At 37.4% G+C, this 20666-nt stretch overlaps 1 protein-coding gene across 1 annotated transcript; it reads right to left on the reverse strand.

The window, feature by feature from the left end:
- Positions 1–1346: 1346 nt before the first annotated feature.
- Positions 1347–20554, reverse strand: mst1 (macrophage stimulating 1). Its single transcript, XM_088338881.1, has 18 exons — positions 20316–20554; positions 16632–16776; positions 15409–15524; positions 15221–15335; positions 13469–13605; positions 13228–13348; positions 13038–13156; positions 11287–11461; positions 10114–10244; positions 9651–9753; positions 7946–8082; positions 7820–7852; positions 6715–6829; positions 6561–6638; positions 6338–6484; positions 4710–4816; positions 3125–3264; positions 1347–1603 (listed from the first exon to the last, which is right to left on the reverse strand). The coding sequence occupies exons 1-18, from the start codon at positions 20368–20370 to the stop codon at positions 1442–1444; spliced, it is 2136 nt and encodes a 711-aa protein (XP_088195007.1). The 5' UTR covers positions 20371–20554; the 3' UTR covers positions 1347–1441.
- Positions 20555–20666: the final 112 nt, after the last annotated feature.

Genomic DNA, 20666 nt, shown 5'->3' on the forward strand with positions numbered 1-20666 from the left:
ACATAAGCCCAGGGTTGGGTAAGGTTACTTTAACTTGATTACTTTCAATTACTTTTGGATTACTCCAATACCAAATATGCTAATAAAAGACAAAAGAAACTCAATATGAATACAATAACTAAACTTTGTGCAGGCTTGGGGAGTAACGGAATACATGGAACGGCAAAAATGATGTTGGCAAGCTGTTTGGATTTCTTTTCATTTTGTCACATTTTATGTTAGTTTTGCCGGAGATCAAAGCCAGGAGAGAAAGCTTACCACGTGTTGTGAGTCATAATTTTATTCATATTTAGTTTCTTTTGTCTTTTATTAGCATATTTGGTATTGGAGTAATCCAAAAGTAATTGAAAGTAATCAAGTTAAAGTAACCCTACCCAACCCTGCTTGATAAGCCTACATCGCATAGCCTCCCTAAAACTGCTTTAAAATAGCCACATACTTAAAAGATATTCTGATCCAAAATTTGAATAAATCGTGTACGTAAAAATAGAGAATTATTTGATTTTGTAGATAATCAAAATTGATAAACTGGTAAAAAGCTAAAAATAGCATCTTTTAAAAAACATTTACTGTACCTTCAAGGGCACTCATATTATTTTTGCATTTCACATTAATTTTCTTCTTTCGCTCGATTGTTGTCACCAGTTTTTTACTGTTCCTTCCCCCTTTCACAATTTTTCTTGGGAATTTTCTTATTATGGGCAGAAAAAGGTAATAAAACCAACAAAATCCCAACAAAATGAGATGTGGTCCCCAAAAAACAATTATGGTAGCGCTGATTGACTGAACAGGAAGAAGAGATATAGCAGGGCATTATTGCCATCTACTGTTGAGGGATGCATTTGACCCTCTGATTTTTTAAATTCCTGGCTTTATTTTGCTAAGGCAAAAGCACACAACCCACTGAAAATGGATCCACGACCCACTTTTTGGTCCCGACCCGCCAGTTAACAAAAACTTGCCTAAGGATTAAAGCAAATGTCCTCGGATGCTAATTTGTGTGAGGCTTTTTTTTTTAAAGACAGGAGGTAGAGCGCTCGTCTTGGGAAGACTCCCTATTGGTGTGTGAATGTGTGTGAGAATGGGTAAGTGTGAAGCACATTGTAAAGCGCTTTGGGAGGTCTTCATTGACTTGAAAAGCGCTAAATAAATGCAGACCATTTACCACTAAATGTTGCTGTATGATGTAATGCAAAATGAAGTCCCTGCTGTAGGTCACAGCTAACACACAAGTGCTCACATGCAGATAGGTTACAGTAGGACACATCCTTAGACTACTAATGACTGCAGAGAGGATTTTAATTGAATCCAATAAAGACAAATTGACTAAAAAATGAGTCAATAAACCAAATGTTTAACATTGTTTAATGCAACAAGTATTCTAAAAAATTGACAAAAAACATTACAGTGTCAAAGAATCCATTTCCTCTTTTTTCCCCTTCTAAGCGAAGCCCATAACTTTCTTGATCCAGTCCACGTAGACCGACACGCGGATGAAAATGCTTGGCTGCCCGGGATGTCCACAGCGCCTCATGGGGATGATCACGCCCTCTAGGACCCAACAGTCGCGGTTCTGGCACGCCAGCGGACCTCCGTAATCCCTCTGCAGGCAGTGATAAAAAGGTCTACACTTGCCCTAAGTTGGATGTTATTGTGAGACAAATGTAGTATTTGCATATTTCTTAAAATATCTCATACTTATATATATCATTAATGTAACCTAGAACCTTTTCTACTTGAAATGAACCACCTGAAACAGTTCAAAAACAGGGAAAAATGAACTGTTTGCATAAGTGTGCACACTCTCCTATAAATGGGTATCTAGGTTTCACTACCAACAGGGTTGGGTAGGGTTAGTTTAACTGGATTACTTTCAATTACTTTTGGATTACTCCAATACCAAACATGCTAATAAAAGACAAAAGAAACTAAATATGAATAAAATTATGACTCACAACACGTGGTAAGCTTTCTCTACTGGCTTTGATCTCTGGCAAAACTAACATAAAATGCGACAGAAACAAAATAAAAAAAAATCCAAACAGCTTGCTAACGTAATTTTTGCCGTTCCATGTATTCCATTACTCCCCAAGCCTGCACAAATTTTAGTAATTGTATTCATATTTAGTTTCTTTTGTCTTTTATTAGCATATTTGGTATTGGAGTAATTCAAAAGTAATTGAAAGTAATCAAGTTAAAGTAACCCTACCCAACCCTGACTACCAATCACATTCATACTCATGTTTAGTACAAGTCACACAACAAAATGGAGATTTTTGTTTAAAAGCTGTTTTTTTTTTAAACTCAAAACAACAACTTAAAAAACAAAGAGCCATCCAAGTGATGGATAGCAAGAAACTTTCAAAATGTAAGGACATTTGGAAGGCTTGGAAGAAGACTATCATAAAAAAAAAAACATTACGCGTTTCAATTTTCTAGACAAAAAATATTTAAAAAAAACACAGTTATATATGAAACATTACCTTTAAAATAAGAACATATAACTAATAAGACAGATGGCAGAATATTTTGCTTGGTTTAACAATATTTCTTCCTAAATAATAAAAACAGTAAAGGAGGTGACAGACAATTTTGATAATTAAAAATTATTTTTGACTTAAATAATAAATACTTAAAAAGTTAATTGTGATGTGCCATATAAGACATGTTGTAGTGTTTTAATTAAAAAGTGTATAAAAAAACGAAGAAAAATGTTGTTAAAAGTATAAAAAAAATATCGAAAGTAAAAAAAAAAAAAAGTAATTACAAAAATAATATGCCATAAAAATAATCACCTAAAACACTCAAAATTTTCATCCTATTGGCAATAATTTTTAATTCATTTATTTTTTGCTCGACGACTCCCATTTGAAAATTAATATCATCATTGGTGTACCATGAATTAACCGAATGATGTTGAATTTATTTAAATGCAGAATTTGGCCAACAGTGCTTCAAAGGTTTTAGGCAGGGAGGGCATCTCAAGTAGATTATAGATTGAGTTTAGAGCTGGGGATTCGGACAGTGCCATTTGAAACTTCCTTGATTGATTTCGGATTGATTTCGAATTGAATTATGGAAACTGAAAATTCAAAAAAAGGCAACACTTGGAGCGGTCACTCACCTCGCAGGCTCCGACCCCTCCCTGGAAGGAGCTGGTGCACATCTCGTTCTCCCGGACGCGACCTCGGAAGTACTTGTTGCAGTCTTTATTGCTGAGCACCGGTATCTGGGCCACGTTGAGGACGGTTTCGTCTCCGGTGCCTTGAAAGGAGCGCAAAGGAATGATTTGCCTGAACCGAAACTGATGCTAGCCACATGTTGAACGGGGCTAAAAATAGCAACAACCATCTGGATGGTGTCAAAAACGTTGTCGTGCTTCAGCGCGGAATAAGGTTGACTCCTAGATGGGACTCATAATAGGACACACCTGACCAACCTGACGGTCAAAATTTCAGAAACTGCTCGAAATGTTTTGTCTTCGTAATTGTTTTGATTTTTTTTATATGAATAATACACGTTTTAGTGGTGGTATTTAAAGGGACACCGTGTAATATTTGACCACTCGATGTCACTGTATTGTAAAGTGCAACCTGAAATGAGGAAGACTCCAAACTATCGAGACTCAAAGTTACCAAATCTCACCAATTTTCATAAAAGAAATTTGCCCAGCCTTTCACAAGGTTTTTGGGTTATTGGGAGTACCCATAGCAACAAGACGGTGGACAATTTTGTTAGCAATACAAATGTTTCGACCTACTAGTATTTGAAAAAAAAAAGCACCAATATATAATAGTTTTGATATTTTTGCTTATTATTCAAACCAAAATTATTATTTTAATGAATCAAGATAAAGATTTTTTTACCATTACAATAAAAACACAAAATGTCTCTTCATTAAGACTTAAAGTTTGTCACAGAACACTTCAAATTTGTTCATCACCCCTAAAAATAAATGATACTTATTGTAACCATATACAAGTTGTTCTAAATAAGAGTGAAACATTTACTGTCTCTTTGATACATATCTTGCAAGAAAAGCGAGTACACCCCCCTAAATGAAAATTAAACATAATCCAGGTGGTTAAATTCTGTGTCACCTCATCTGACAGTTAAACATGAATATCCCATTAAATAATTTGGTGTTCATTACATCGCTGGAGTCAGGACAAAACTTCCCGAGTCACAATCGGTAAAAAAAATTGCAATTGGTCATTCTACATGTACTAATTCATTCATTTACCAATAATATCGCAAAAACAGTAAAATACAGAAAACCAAAAATGCAAATAAATCATCATCATATTATTATTTGTTTGTTTCAAATTTGCTGTGCTGCTCTCATGTATCGAAAAGACAAAATAACAGCCTTTAAGATTTGGATAATGGAATGTAAAGAAGAAAGACTGCTACCAGTTGCTAATCATTATAAACAAAAACAATAGCTCAGTAATATACTGCTTTGGTAATTTTTGTCAAGGTTAAAGAATATATGACTTAGAGTATTTTTTCTATGCCTTTCATCTTGCTGTTTATTGCTTCTTGAACTTTCACCATTGAACTGTAGCATTAGCACTTGAGTGGAATTTTTCATTCTAAATTTAGGCCTTCTTAGAACATCCTCATCAGCTTGTTTCAAACAGAATTGGGGCATTTATACGATATAGAAACTTCACGTCATATTCTTCAGATGAATGTATATGACTTGCCTCTGGTTTCTCCCCATCCCGCAATCTCACAAAAAGTCCCCTCAGCCACAATGTAGCGTTCGGGAGGCAGGCAGATCTGAGAGACGCGCTCGTTAAATTGAGCCGGGCTATAGAAGCAAAGAGAAAAGGGTCATATGGAATGTGTATATGCTTGCGTGTGTTATATGCAGTGTTGTGACTACGTGTTACAAAGAAACGCGTTCCTGGAACGCATTTACTTTTCTCTGTAGCACTTTAATTATACAACTTTATAACTCTACTGTTGTTACTACATGGTGGGCTACTGCGTTACTCCACTTCTTCTTAAATGCGGATTGTGTATTACAATGTCTGTTAAGTGCTGAATACTCCTCCATCTCTTACTTTGTCCCATACAACCCTCGATTCGCAAGCAATATTATAATGAAGGGTAGGCGTGTTTACATTTACATACAAAGCACAACTGAATACAATTATGGTGGCTGAATTTGTCCTCATGGATGTATTCTCCCTGCCGTAGATACTCGCATGCAAGCCGAATTTACAATTATAAAATAAAATTCTTAAAGCAGGGGGTCAGCTTATGCTCATGTTTGGTTGTTTGTCACCAGTTCGTATGGTAGGCAGTAGAGGAGAGATTGGGCCTAAAAAGATTCAGCCCGACCCAACCCGAGTCGCGGGTATGTAAACCCGAACCTGTTCAAACCCGACGGATTAACTTGATTTGATAAACAGGGTTAATTTTCTGCTAAAGTAAACACGAAGCTTTGCTTACTTCAGCGCCAAACTTTGCGTTTCGACTGAACTACACAGCTTGGGGTTTACCTGGGGCTGAGTCCCTCAAGTGTGCACTGAGAGTGCAGCGCCTAAAAGAATGGTTTGGCGCCCAAGTGCGCATTTAGGCAACGTACGGCGGACAAAAGTGAAACTGAACAAAATGGCACAGAAAAGAAAATCATATTCTGTCGATCACCAGCTGCAAATAGTGGAATATTGTAAAGCATGTAAGCTATTGGCAAGAATCAGAAATGACGTCTGATGTGAGGGAGGTGGAAGGAGGGAGCCGCGCGTCTTTTACCTCAACACCTAGGAGGAAAATTTCTTCGGATTTAGTCATTTGGAGTGAAACTAATAGTAAGCATTTTCTTTATCTGAATAATTATTTGAGTAAAAGTAAGTGCATGCTGTGTAGATCCTCAACGAAGGGAAAAAAAACCCGCCGAGAGAGAAACCTGACCGGCCCGATTTAATGATTAATATTTTAAGCTGAAACCGGTGTGGTAAAGGGGGCGTGGCTTGTAAAAGAACAACTTCTTCGAGTGGCCTGAAGCCCAAAAAGAAAATGGATATGGAGTGTTTCGGCAAAGTTTACCTTTGCAAGCTTTACAGATTCCACAAGCAAAGAAGTATGAAGGGCTCATTGCTTTTCATAGGTTGGAGTACACATCGTCTTCTATTTCTTTTTATGAAGTGGCTATTTTAAAGAATTTCAAGGGGGTTGGCTTCTATGCAAGTATATACGGAAAGTTGTAACAAAATAGTTACTTTTATTAACAAGTAACTGTAACTAATGAGTATTTTTCAGTAAATCGTTAAACTCTGGTTGTGTGTGTGTGTGTGTGTGTGTGTGTATGCAAGAGTGTACGCACGATTCCAGCTGTAGCATGACCAACTGAGACTCGGAAGGTCCGCAGACAATCTTGGTGAGAGGGATCGTCTGCACGCCGGGTTCTTCATCTTGCGGGTCACGGAACAAAGTGCCGAGCATGGCCGAGTAGCCGGGCAGGTCCACGTAGCTGAAAAACCGTAAGGCAACACATTCGTACGCTTGATGTGACATGCATCAGGTTAGTGATGAAAGAAAAACATTACCAGGAGGAGAAACACTGTTTGGTGCTGATCACCCATCGGGCGTCCACTAGGGCGCCACCGCAAAAATGGTTGCCTTTCCTGCCGGTTGAGGGTCAAATATTGTTTGAGTGTGTTTTTCTTATTTAAGCTCATCTCGAAGGAAAAATACACGCACCTGTCCCTGAGGCTAACTGTCCACGGCGAGTTCCCAGGTATGCCGTTAACGATGCGTAACCTGGTACTCTGGAAGCGGTCCTCTCTTTTTCCACACTCACTGAACTCCACCTTCTCTGTTTGGGAAAAAGGACATAAAATCATAGTACTTTGTGTATTATTTGACCACTATCTGTCGTTGTATTGTGTAGTGCAACCGTAAACGAGTGCTGAAAAGCACAAGGAAGAATACAAACTACGGAGACTCAAAGTGACCATAAGGCGCCCTTTTTCTACTATTTTTTTTTTAAAAGGTTAATGGTTTTTATGACTGTAGGTGAAGCTCATGTTATTTAAAACAAAAATAAAATTCCTCGACCTACAAGAATTTGAGAATGTTTATTAGGTTCGGGTTAGGTTTAGAGGGATAGGGATCAGGTATTTTTTCTTATCATTTGAATAAATATTGTTTTTTTTCTTATATATTTCATTTTTTCCCCCATTATAAGAAACTATACAATACACACTTTCCCTTTTATGAAAAACCTCAAATCAAATATTGCTGCAAACTGCAATAATGTATTATGAATCATTCATCCATTTTCTATAGGGTTTTTCCTCAGTTGACTTTTAATACATTTATTTACATTTATGAAAATAAGGAATGAGATTGCATTTCAGGAAAAACAATAATTTAAATATTTTGTCACACTTTGCGTCCATTAATTATGAATCGGATATACCTGCCTTTGCCACAAGAAGGTAGTATAAAAAACACACACAAAGCACAGCTCAGAACATACACATTTTAATTTTCTTAAAATTGTGTCTCCTGGACTATTTCTTACTGTAATGTACTTTTTATTTATACATTTACAAGTTTTTTTTTCGGATAAGATACTTTATTATTGCTCCCAAAATTAATTTTGTAATGTTTTTGTTTTTACATGAAAGCATCAACACGTTTGATAATGACTGATTTAAAAAAACGTTTTATCTATATTTAACCGTTGCTCAATGTTAAAGATAAACAAAAACAGATTTGAGACATCAGTCAAGCAAACGGCGCGCTAGCATAGTGCTGAAAAGTAGCAATGAATATCAAAGGGCTAATTTCAAGAACATACCTACAGGTTCTGTGAGGGATACTTTCTCTCCAGCTGTATAAAATACAAACATTTTATTTGAATAAATGTTGCTGTAATTACACATTTTATAATGAATAAACACAAAGAAAAAGCTTAGTTGAGTACCGCACTGCTTGATGGCGCAGTAGTCAAACTCGGTTTTAGTGTCGATGGTGTAGCACCAGGGTCCGTGCTGGTCGCCATCTGGATTGCGACAGTAGTTCTCAGTCAAGTTGGCCTCAGGATGTGTCCTTGGGTTTATTCTAGAAGTTGAATTTTAAAAAATAGAAGAATTTGGCCTTTCTTTGGCAAGCTTGCTTAGAAATTATTAGGTAGGTAAATAATGTAAACCAGGGGTTGGGAGCCTATGGCTTGCGTGCCAGATATGGCTTTTTTATATGACTCGGTGAAAAATTGCTACTGGTGAAAATTTCTTCTGCAGTGTTCCGATTCTGATGAGCCTAGAGTAGAGTTTGGTTCGTGCATAGCCTATGTACTAATATTACTACTTGTTCGGTCCAGTCAGTGTATGTTGCTGAAAATAAATTTATATGGAATCTCAATAAATAATGCCTGTTCACTGACACTGTATGATTAAAAACACACAAAACAAACTATAAACACACAATAAACGCCAGCCTAGCACACATAGCAATTTGATTAGGTGAACGGTAGCAATGGGCAAATTGGATTGGGTGAGCAGTAGGGGTGTCTGGATCTCTTCACGCATAGCACTACAACCCTCTCTCACATGTGGGCCCTGTGCTGAGGGGGAACACATCCATTAATTTGTGTTTGCATTTTTTGTGACATTTTTACAAAAGAATTCTGCCTACACCTTGTTTTGTAACCATTATTTTTCAAAAAAATTAAGGTCAAAATGAGCCTCAACAATCTTAAGTAACTGTGGGAGGGGGACAAGTTGAAAGTGGTATATTTGTTGATAATAGACACATGCTCTGGCATTTTTATTATTTCATCAATGTTATCAAACTTTTTAACATCACACAGTGAAATTAAATGCGATGAGAATTTGGCTTTTGCCTAGAGAGCGTTTTTGCTGAGTTTAATCTTGAAATATATGGTATGGCTCTCGCTCTCTCAATACATATACATACATACACATATACATATACACACATATATACACATATATATGCATATATACAGGGTTGGGTAGGGTTACTTTAACTTGATTACTTTCATTTACTTTTGGATTATTCCAATACCAAATATGCTAATAAAATACAAAAGAAACTAAATATGAATAAAATTATGACTCACAACACGTGATAAGCTTTCTCTCCTGGCTTTGATCTTCGGCAAAACTAACATATAAAATGCGACAGAAACAAAATGAAAATAAATCCAAACAGCTTGCCATCATAATTTTTGCCGTTCCATGTATTCCGTTACTCCCCAAGCCTGCACAAAATTTAGTAATTTTATTCATATTTAGTTTCTTTTGTTTTTTATTAGCATATTTGGTATTGGAGTAATCCAAAAGTAATTGAAAGTAATCCAGTTAAAGTAACCCTACCCAACCCTGCATATATTTATATATATATATATATATATGTACATACATACATACATACGCACATACCTTTTATACACACACACACACACACACACACACACACACACACACACACACACACACACACACACACACACACACACACACACACACACACACACACACACACACATACCTATATACATACATACTTAAACAATTATGGCTCTTTCAGTCAAAAAGATTCCCGACCCCTGATGTAAACAATGTCAAATGCTTTGTTGATATGCAGTCCAGCATGAATATTCCTACTTGGTGCGGTGAGGCGTGTTCACATTCCACTTTTGGCAAGTGATACCCTTGCGAGTTTTGCGCACCATGCCTCGGTAGTTTCTCCCATTTTCATGGTAGCAATCTGAAACCATAACATCACAGTGAAACGGACCATAAACAGGACTCGTTTGAACATTTACCACTGGGAAAGTTGTTAACTTGCTGTCCTAAACACTGCAATCTTATCAAAGTCTTTCAAATACATGTTTTTTTTGATAAATTGTTAAAAAAATGTTGTCAAAGTGATTAAAACACTACATTTGATTTTTATCTAATAACATATAGGGAATTATTACATTATGCAATTATATGACAATAATACTCTATTGCAGTGTTTTTCAAGTAGTGTGTACTTCTCCCTAAACCTTTAAAACATGTAAAAGTGCTTGATTAATTTAATGAATTACTGCGTTTTTCCTTTTTGTAATATTGTGTGCCTCACCTTCTGCATCAATGTCATCTGCGCAGCGCTTTATCTGCAGGCAGAGCGCTGTCCGCATCTCTGGCACAGACGTGAAACACCAGGGGGCTTCCGAGCCGTCTGGGTTCCGGCAATAGTTCTCCTCTAAACCTCTGTATTGCAGAAAGTCACCGCTTTAAAAACAGTCCCTCATTTCTAAGAGTTAGCCTCATAATTATTTCGCTCTAATTGGTTGATTTTCTGAATGGATTGTAGTTTGATGTTCACAATTTAGGATGGTATTTAAAATACAAAAGCAAAGGCTAGATTTGCAAGTAATTGTGACCAAAGTTAGAAAAAAAAGAAAAAACTAAGTCTTAAGGACCAAGATATATCTGTACTTGGTTACCTTAATTTTTTTTAAAAATCCTCTTTCTGTGTAATTAGCTGAGCAATACAAAAAACCCCAGTGAGAATACAATTACGCAAACAAAACAAATTAGTCCATGTTTTGCCAACATTATTCATACACATATACACACATATATATATATATATATATATATATATATATATATATATACCACACATATATTAGATATTAAATGACTATGATATTTCGTCGCATGGTCCCCATCATGTTCTCAATTCATGCATCCAAATTAAACAGCAGTGAAAGTTGTCCATCAAGAACGTAAAATTCCTATCTCCATATGATCAGCATCAATGATTGAAGTTTCCTTTAATTCATGAGGAACGATGACAAGCAAATGCAATTTGGTCTGTTAGCACAGCCCTCATTCTCATTTTCTTTTTGCATAATAGAAAATATCTGCTCGCCTTTGTAGTTGCCATCTTATATGGTCACATAATCAAAAACTCAAGTGACCAAGGCAAATTAGGGGGGAGAAAAAATGGGGCAGCCGAAAACTTTACTCTTTATCCCCCTAAAAGATCCTATGAGGCTTGTACAAAGACAAAATTGAGATTCGTTCTTAAATTTGCGTGTGCGGGTCTAAATCTTGTGCTATCTGTAGTCCAGGATTTTACGGTACTTCCACACCCGTCACTATGGGCGAGCCATAGGGGGCATGGCAATGGGCGGATCTTGTTTTTTTGTGGGTAATAATAATTATGCCCCTGATGCATTTGATATGATCTCGCCCCCACCCTTAAGACACATGAGTCCATCAGCGTGTATAAGTTGGCACTCACTTGCATTCGTAGGTGTTGGGGTAGAAAGGATGCTCATGCGGATACTGCGCGTCCCACCGCTGGCAAGGTATGCCCGACGTGGTCTCATTGACTCTCCCGCGGTAGTCTTCGCCACGGCCACGAAAGCAGTTGGTGGTGAAGCTGGAGCGCTGACGCTTCTCCACGCGCACCTCAGCTAAAAAGAATCCCGGATCAGAGGAAGCATAGAGCTGCAACTCACTTAAACGTATGTGATTATGTATTCCTTGTTGGGTCAATTAACAGCTGCCTTGTCCACTAAATGCAAAATTAAATCACATCAATCCAGACAATTTCGGACCAAAATGTGTTTTTTCACTTTATCAGACTACAAACGTATGCCTTTACTGTGTATAACACACACTCGTGTATAACGTGTAGCCCCCAATTTTTAATTGACTTTGTTTTCTCCCTTCTCTAACGGTCGTCTCTGGCACACAAACTAAAAATAGTGTGATTAGGCATTTGTTATCACTGGTGATCTTGTGGTCAGGATTTACCGGTCTCACTACCGCGACCAAAGTTCAATTCCTGTTGCAACCAATGTTTTGCCATTGTGGTCAGCAATATTTTTTTGATTGATCAATCATTGCACAAATTAATTGCACATAGTGTATAACGCACGCTAAAAACCTTTTAGGTAAAAATTAACTGTCGTTATACACGATAAAATACGACATTTGGCCGCGCTGTTTGCAGGCTCTAAATACGTCACAAGATGGCCCTGTTGTTACATACACTCCCCCACCCAACCTAAATAACAGTGGGAAACTCCAAAGTTTGATACTGTTGCACAACTCCTGTTTCGAATTTGGGAAAATTCCACATTGTGAGGAAAATAAATGTCCAGCCATCTAATACTAAACATGTTTTAAAATTAACCGCCCGGTAGGCACTTGCTGGCAGATATTTTTGCTCTTTTGAATAATATACATGTTCAAATTTTACTATGCATGTTTAAGCTTGTTTTTTAAGTAATATTTAACTTGCTATTGCAGTAGAAAGGACAAAAATAATAGTGAATATGAGCAACAATGTTGGATAGGGCGTGTGGTGGATAACGTTGCTCAAATGTTATAATTAATGTTATTCTTTGTAAATGTGTGTGTGTGCGTGTGTGTGAGAGAGATCTTTGAGATGGGGGTAGTAATATCGCCCATTCCGATCACTTTTTGATCCCAGAAAATTAAATGTGTGTGTAGTGCATTGAAATTGGACGAGATGCCCAACTGGGTGTTTTATGTAAAAATGAATAGAAAAAATATTTTTTAACTGTAATTTAAAAAAAAAAAAGGATATAACTTTTTGAAAATAATTTCTAAGATAGTAAACATAATATTAAAAAACGATCTGCTAATGGTGCAAAATTAGTGCCCGCGGGCACTAGGTACGTGAGTAGTCCGGAGACTGGTTCTGAGAATATGTCATGGGTTATTGGGATTTTGGAGGAAATTTGATTTATAATTTGTATGATGTTTATTTAAACATATATATATATATATATATATATATATATATATATATATATATTATATATACATACACACGACTACACAGAAAACAGATCTATTTACATACATTTATTTTTAAAACTCTTGAATAACAACTAATCTCACTGAGTCATTAAGAAAGACGCTTAATAATCTTTGTTTGCATCACCATGACCACAGGATTACACTGTCCCAGGTGTCCAAAGCAGGAGCAACACGATGGTATAAAGCCGCAGAACTTACTGCACTTGCTGATTTCGCAGCTTTCGCGCTCCACGTCGGGATCAGTGGTGTAGCACCATGGCACTGGCGAGGCGTCGGGGTTACGGCAGTAGTTGTCGTCCAGACTTTTGTCGGGGTACCTAAAGGAAGGACACGTCACATGCATAGGCAGCAATGATGCTAGCAGCCGATACTAAAGGAAACTAAATACTTTTCGGGCTGGTAGATGTGCTGGTGTGGGTATTGCTGGTCCCAGCGTTGGCACTCCCTGCCACTCGCTGTGTGGTCCACCTGCCCTCTGTAGTCCTCGCCGTTACATGTGATGCACACCTCTGCACACAGAAGATTTTGTCAGAACCTACAACGACTTTCCACAACAAACAACACCAAATGTAATTTTCATTTGTGAAATTGTTAGCTATGTATCCGATTTTTAAATGAGTTGACTTTACCATCTTTGCACTGAGGAATACTGCAGCTCTCATACCGCCGCTCGGGGTCTGTGGTGTAGCACCAAGGCCCTATGCGGTCCCCGTCCGGGTTCCTGCAATAGTTAAGCTCCAAGCCGTTGCTGGGTGTCGGGGACCACCTGGATGCATGAACAAATCAGCCAATAAAAATAACATTGTATTTGTTGATTTAAAAGCCTCTGCTGAAGGAAAATGTTCTAGCAAATCAGAGGAACAACAACTACATGCTTGCCTCTCCCACCCCCTCAGAATCCGCCATCCCTGAATTGTTTGCGCTTTCCCCCCCAGAATACTGAGTTGATGAGGGTGGAATCAGATATACATGTGACCTTCATCACTGCTGGCTTCCTGACCCCTTAAGTCAGCTAGGAGAAAATACATGGGGATGGCCAAAGTCTTATGAAGATTTATACTGAAGGGCACAAATACATGAATACGCACGCCAAACAAAGAAGCAATTATGCTATAGTAAATGGTTTCCGATCAGATACACAGTGTTCCGGAAAAAAAAAAAACAACTAGTGTCTATTGACTCTAGCATATATTTCGGTCAAAGTCATCTTGTACTAAATACTACACAAAAACAAAACGTAATGTCACGATACGTAAAAAAAATTAATGTAGAATTAACAATATTTACGATTTCGTTCATGATATATTCCAAGCGTAAAAGTACTTTAACTTGATTACAAAAATAAAATTATTTTTGCTATCTATCCTTCTTCAAAATCAAAATCAGTCTTCAAGCACTTCCCTTGTAAGTTTTTTGCCAATTCATCCGAACCTTCTTATTGTCTTATTGTTCTTTTTAAAGTATTTATTACGTGTTTATTATGGAGTGCCAATTTTTACTTTGCTGTTATAAAAGACAAAGAGAATTCTTCTAATTCTAAAAATTGAACGATAACATCAGTGAAATTGAAATTAAGGGGACAAATTAGCCGAGCGCTAGTAAGTAAATACAAGACAACAAGGATAAGTGTAACACACAAAAAATAATGGTTTCTGTTTTGCTGACGTTGAAGTAAGTTAAATTAAAGCATAAAAGTTAAACGTTTCCTTTGGTTGAAGAGCTATGCTCTGAAAAGTGAACTTAATTTTTAAAGCACAAAATTTACATAAAAAAGGGCTTTATATGTACACTCCATGTTTATAATGTGGTAAGTGCATTCTATTTAATTCAATATTAGACACCTGCTAAGGAGATTGCATAGGATGCTAGTTCATTTTTTTAACCATTATACCTCGCAGTTGTTTGTTATTTTGACTATTATGCACTGTTTACATGATTGTCATTATCAACCAATAATGTTGCTGTTCTTTGATTTCCACATGCTTTAGTGTGAAACTTCTTTTTGTAACCAAGAAGATTTACCTGTAATTTAAAAAGGGCTTTTAGAACCGATTTGGAATTTGGCATTATAAGGGTTTTTGTACAGTCCTCTCCTGTTCTCTTTTCAAGTTCACAATTCATTGACGTCTTCTAGCCTTCTTTTGAGGTTCTCCTAAACTATAAATTTATAACGATAAATGATCGTCAAATTTCAGACAATGGTGCGCTTTTTAGTTGATTCTGTACCCTGAGATGATTTTGTACTTATTTTAATGAAACAATAAATGCTTCAAATGTGACCCTAACCTCTCGCAGTTTCAACAATACCAAAATCGGTTCATCTGTGATCCTAATTTCAATCTCGAGGCCATAAATCTTGAACCTAACATGTTTCTGCTCACCTGTGATCGTGAGGAAACTTTGACCACCACTGCTGGCAGGTAAGTCCGCTTCGAGTCGTGAATACTTTCCCGCGGTAGTCTTCGCCTTTACCCACAATGCACTTGCGGACATACACTACCCATCAAACACACACAAACTGTCATAAAGACACTTTGAATTTAGATTTCCTCCTTTTTCCTATTCTTACCTTTTTTCTCGTAAAGGTCACAGTTGACGTTGCGCTTCACTTCCGCGTTGCTGCCGTCGCCCACCCAACGCAAATGTTTGCATGTGGCTGTTGGCCGTGTTTCGTAGTTAAATGCTCTGGTGGACACATTTGTATTCTTTATTTTACATGTATAATATTTAGTTTTCTGAAACTGTACAGAATCTACAGCAGTGTTTCTTAACCTTTCTAAACCAAGGCACACTTTCTTTAAAAACATCTTGAAGCACATCGTCATTTGATATTTCTAATTCCCGGCACCCGTGTCAATCTTTCTTAAAACCCTTATTGCCATGTTTCCTAAATAGTCAATAAAAATGTTTTCCTATCTCTTGTTGTCACCGTGGTTCAGGAGTCAATAATTTGGTGAATCATTTTGCAGAACGTTTGGAATTTAATGTATTTCAACCTGTTTTTCCAAGTATAGCTACTTTTCTGGAAAAAATAACAAAAATAAAACTTATATGTAACGTGTAACAACATATTTTATTTTGCCACCTTTTTATGTTTAAAAGTAAAACATGTAAAAAATAATTAAAACCAGCTAAATTATGTGCATGATTTTTACTCCAATGGATTTATCTTTCTTGTAGTTCAATCTTAAACAGCTTCATTAAATAAAATAACTTATTAAATACTGTATATTTCAGGCCACTACCTCATGTACTAGTAAGTAGACAATAAGTACAGAAATGCGTTGTTTATTGCAGTAACTCGTTATAGGCGAAAACCTTAATTTTTTTGCCATTAGTATACAATCAAATACTCTTTTATACAGTGAAACCGAAGAAAATATCCATTTTAAAGGCTCAAGCATTTGTTTAACAAATAAAACTACTGCATAAACATTATTCTTTATTCATTTATTTTTTTACAAATAACTTCTGTAATGTCTAATAATAATTAGCTGGCAGACAGTTTGGCCAATCAGAATGCAAAACACAATGCACAATGAAAATCGGTGTTGTATTGAAAAGTAAACCACGATATATTGAGGGATTACTCTGTATAAAAAGAAAATATTTATCTGCTTCCATCTACTGACGTGGTTGAATATTACAGTTATTCTGTTGATCATTAGAAGAAAGCAAATGTACTGAACAATGGCATGTTTTTTTTATGTATACAGTAGACAATTCCTGCAGCACACTGGACGAGGTTTTACCGCAACTAGTTGAAAAATGCTGTTCTAGAATATTGTGTACCTGCAGTCCAAGGAGAGCGAACAGTGAGCAGCACATTCCTCGACGTTTAGGACTGTCAAGCTCACAACGTGGGCAGAGTTCCAGGAAGTGGGGACCAGCTCTCGGCCCTCCGAGCGCTGGAAGTCATTCAGGGGACTGCGGTAACCTATATAGAAATGCATCAGGCGACTACAGAAGATCTGAGATTCATGCTTCAGAATTGGTTTCAATCAACCAAAGTGAATCTTATGAATTGGTTTGCTGTTATAAATGGGGAATTGCTTAGATTATCAAATCAAAACATTGAAAGCAAATGTTGAGAGGCAGGCAAAGCAGTCTTATGCTGCTTTTTTTATTTACCGTAAATTCCGGACTATAGAGCGCACCTGATTATAAGCCGCACCCACCATTTTTTAGATGATCTGCTACTTTTGTTCTTACAGAAGCCGCACCCATGTGTAAGCTGCGTGCGCCCGCATTTAAACTTGTGACACAATCACAAGCTTAACCCAGACCGGGCTGTAAGCTCCGTGATTGTAACTGCATAGATAGTACACAATTCTAGAGTTACAGTTGGCATCATAAATGAAAATGATACCCGTAATTAACGTATGATGCAGACTTGTAAAGTCCGGGTCCCGTTGAAAGTAATCCAAGGAGACAAAATGTATATTTCCAAAGTTAAGGGTGGGAAAAATATATATCCACTATTGTCCGCTGCGACAACAGACAGATCTATCGGTAACTCAGCTTTACCCCACTTCCCATCAGCCTGCGTGTGCTCCGCTCCTTCTTTTTGATTCGTCCGTAGAACACATAACAGAATGAATCTCTAAAATAAATACATTACAAAAATATACAGTTGCAAATACATATTATACATGGCTACACATATTTACGAAGAAAGACGGTACACCGAGAGAGTTTTCAAAGCTTTAATAATAATAATATAAATTTCATCCCAAACCGTGCCTTTGAAAGGTACCAACACGCTAGTAGGATCACGCTCGCAATGTATCGAACGTGCCTGTTAAAAAAAAAAGCATCCCGTAATTGTGAAATTCACGGAAAACCGTCCTCAACTTCCTGCTCATAACTATAGCCATCAAGGGCGTCTTCCCCATTATCGGAACGTACCTTAATTTTACAGACAATGTATGCTTAAACTTAGAGGTTGCAGTCTTTCTTGGCGCCCATATTCTACTGGTCTTAATCTTACCTTTTATACTCTAGCGCCACTGGTGGCCGTTAGAAAAATTCCATAAATTGGCCGCTTCACTGAATAAGCCGCAGGGCTGAACATTTGGGAAAAAAGTAGCGGCTTATAGTCCGGAATTTACGGTAGTCCTTTAAAAAAGAAATTGGTTAATATTGTCTTTTTTTTGTGATGTCGTTTTGTTCAATTTGTATTTTCAAACAGCACTGCACACACTTTTTTCACACCTATCCAGTTATCCAGAATAGGTGCGATAATTGCCATACCACCTTAGCAATCTTCGCCAATGCTAAGTTACTGCTGCCCCAACGTGTACGACTTTTGAAATGGCTATTTTGACATTTTGTCAGGTATTCTCTGGGTTACTTTTCAACCTTCCCCATCGATAGCAGTATTTGGTCGGACACTTCTATTTCATTGAATTCTACACAGATGGATATTATAGCCTTCACATCATTGCTAGCAAAGCGATGCTTATTACTGCATTAGAAATTTGCAAGGTATCCTTCCTGTTCCGTGTTCTCAAGGATACCATGTTCTTTCTGAAACCTAAAAGAGTCAAGTACACTTTGAGAGGGCCTACCATATAATTTACCAAAAGTGGCTTGCCCAAATCCCATATTTCAAAAGCGTGAAACTGTTGCCGTCCTGGATGAGTGCTAGCTGATGTTGCTTTTCATTTCATTTCTAAGCAGTGTATGTATATTTTGGAGTACACACGCACTGAGGCAACCGCGTGAAGTCGAGTTGTGGTGGGTCAGAGGAGAGGGGAGGCGGGTCATTCTTGTATATATTATTTTGACGTATGTATACTATGCGGGCAGCACGGTGGCTGAGTGGTTAGCGCGTCCGCGGAACAGTTATAAAGTCATGGGATCAAATCCAGCTACCAGCCCTCCTGTGCGGAGCTTGCATGTTCTCCCGGTGCTTGTGTGGGTTTCCTTTGGGCACTCCGGTTTCCTCCCACATTCCAAAAACATGCATGTCAGGTTAATTGGCGGGTCCAAATTTTCCCTAGGTATGACTACGCAGATGAGTTGCCTGTCTCCGTGTGCCCTGTGACTGGCTGGCGACCAGTTTAGGGAGTCCCCTGCCCACTGCCCGAAGACAGCTGGGATGGGCTCCAGCACCCCCACAACCCTGCTGAGGATAAGCGGTGCAGATAATAGATGGATGGATGTATACTATACTGTCTTTTGCCAGTCCTTCACCCTGAATTTTTGTAAGGTCCAATTGTTTTTCATTTGCATTTGTTGAAAAAAAAAAAGAAGAAACAACGTATGTTTAATTGTATTTGTAGATATTGTTGTAATTAAAAAAATGGTTGTGTTCAATTTACGGTTTGTGAGTCTGCGGAGAGGGACAGTGTGTGTTCTTTGACCACTTGGTTCCCGTAGCAGCAAAACGATTCTTCTAATTTTTCAACGTTTCGCTAGGTTTTTTTGGGGGACCCGAAGCAGCAAGATGGCGGAGGAATTATGTCATCTGCTCCTAGGGGAGGCTCATGTTATGTAAAATAAATGCAAATTTCTTGACCTACGAGTATTTTAGTAATGCACGTTTGTATGATAAAAAATCTAGTTTTGCTTATTGTTTAAATCATTATCGCTGTCTATTTATGAATGATTTTTTTTCAACCACCAGATAATACACACAGTCCCTTTTATCAATTGTATTTCCCAAACAGTTACTTATCGTTTTAGCTCAGGAGGTAGAGCGCTCATCTTGGGATCAAGAGGTCGCAGGTTTGATTCCCGGATCCTCCATTTTATATGTTGAAGTGTAAGACACAATAAGCAGGTAGGCGCCTTGCATGGATGACTCCCTACTGTTGTGTGAGTGTGTGTGTGTGTGAATGGGTAAGTGTGAAGCATATTGTAAAGCGCTTTGGGAGGTCTTCATTTACTTGACAAGCGCTATATAAATGCAGACCATTTACCATTTGTAATGAGCACTAATACACACGTCTTTTAAACAAAATAACAACATTACCATTATAATTAATTAGTAACTAAGTCATTTATAAATATAATCACATTTATTAAATGGTGCAGAGCAAATTAGGGCAAAGTAATAATAAATAGAACATATTGTAGATAGATAGATAGATAGATAGATAGATAGATAGATAGATAGATAGATAGATAGATAGATAGATAGATAGATAGATACTTTATTCATCCCCGTAGGGAAATTCACATAAAAAAATACCACATTTACGATGAAAGACTGCAACAAGGTAAAAGTATATAACTAAATAAAAGATAATTGGACTGGAAAACTTGATACGCACTCGAGCACTCACAGGCCAAAATGCCCTCTATTTGTGACACACACGACCTTTGGACGTCAGAATATGTATTTTCCCCTGACATTTGCTCAATAAACTTAATTTCTAGAGAAAGAGTAATGTAATTTGAAATATTAATATCTTGTCAATGCCAGGGTACAATATATCTGAATACAGTGTAAAAAGTAGGTAAACTCACCATCGACCAAGACTGACGTCAGACAAAAACACACCAGCAACAGCCGCAGCAGCATCGCTGATGGACAAAGATCCTCTAGGTCTCTAATTACACGAAGATGTCTCTTTCAGTTAGTGTTTCTTTGGCTTATAAATCGAAAAACGCCATCTCAAGCCAGAGGTAAAACGGAGCGAAAAACGACTATTTCGAAGAGAAAGATTCCAGAACCCCAAACTGTGGACACTGAGCCCTTATTCAAACAAAAGGGGCCTCCATATAAACAAAATCCACGGGATCAATAAACTTCACTAATCATTAATCAAGAGTGGCACATCGCTTCGTTTTCACGTGTGCTGTGGTTCCATCAAATAA

Source organism: Urocampus carinirostris, chromosome 6 (assembly GCF_059441175.1).
Source record: "Urocampus carinirostris isolate Australia breed hairy pipefish chromosome 6, RoL_Ucar_1.0, whole genome shotgun sequence".
Taxonomy (NCBI): domain Eukaryota; kingdom Metazoa; phylum Chordata; class Actinopteri; order Syngnathiformes; family Syngnathidae; genus Urocampus; species Urocampus carinirostris.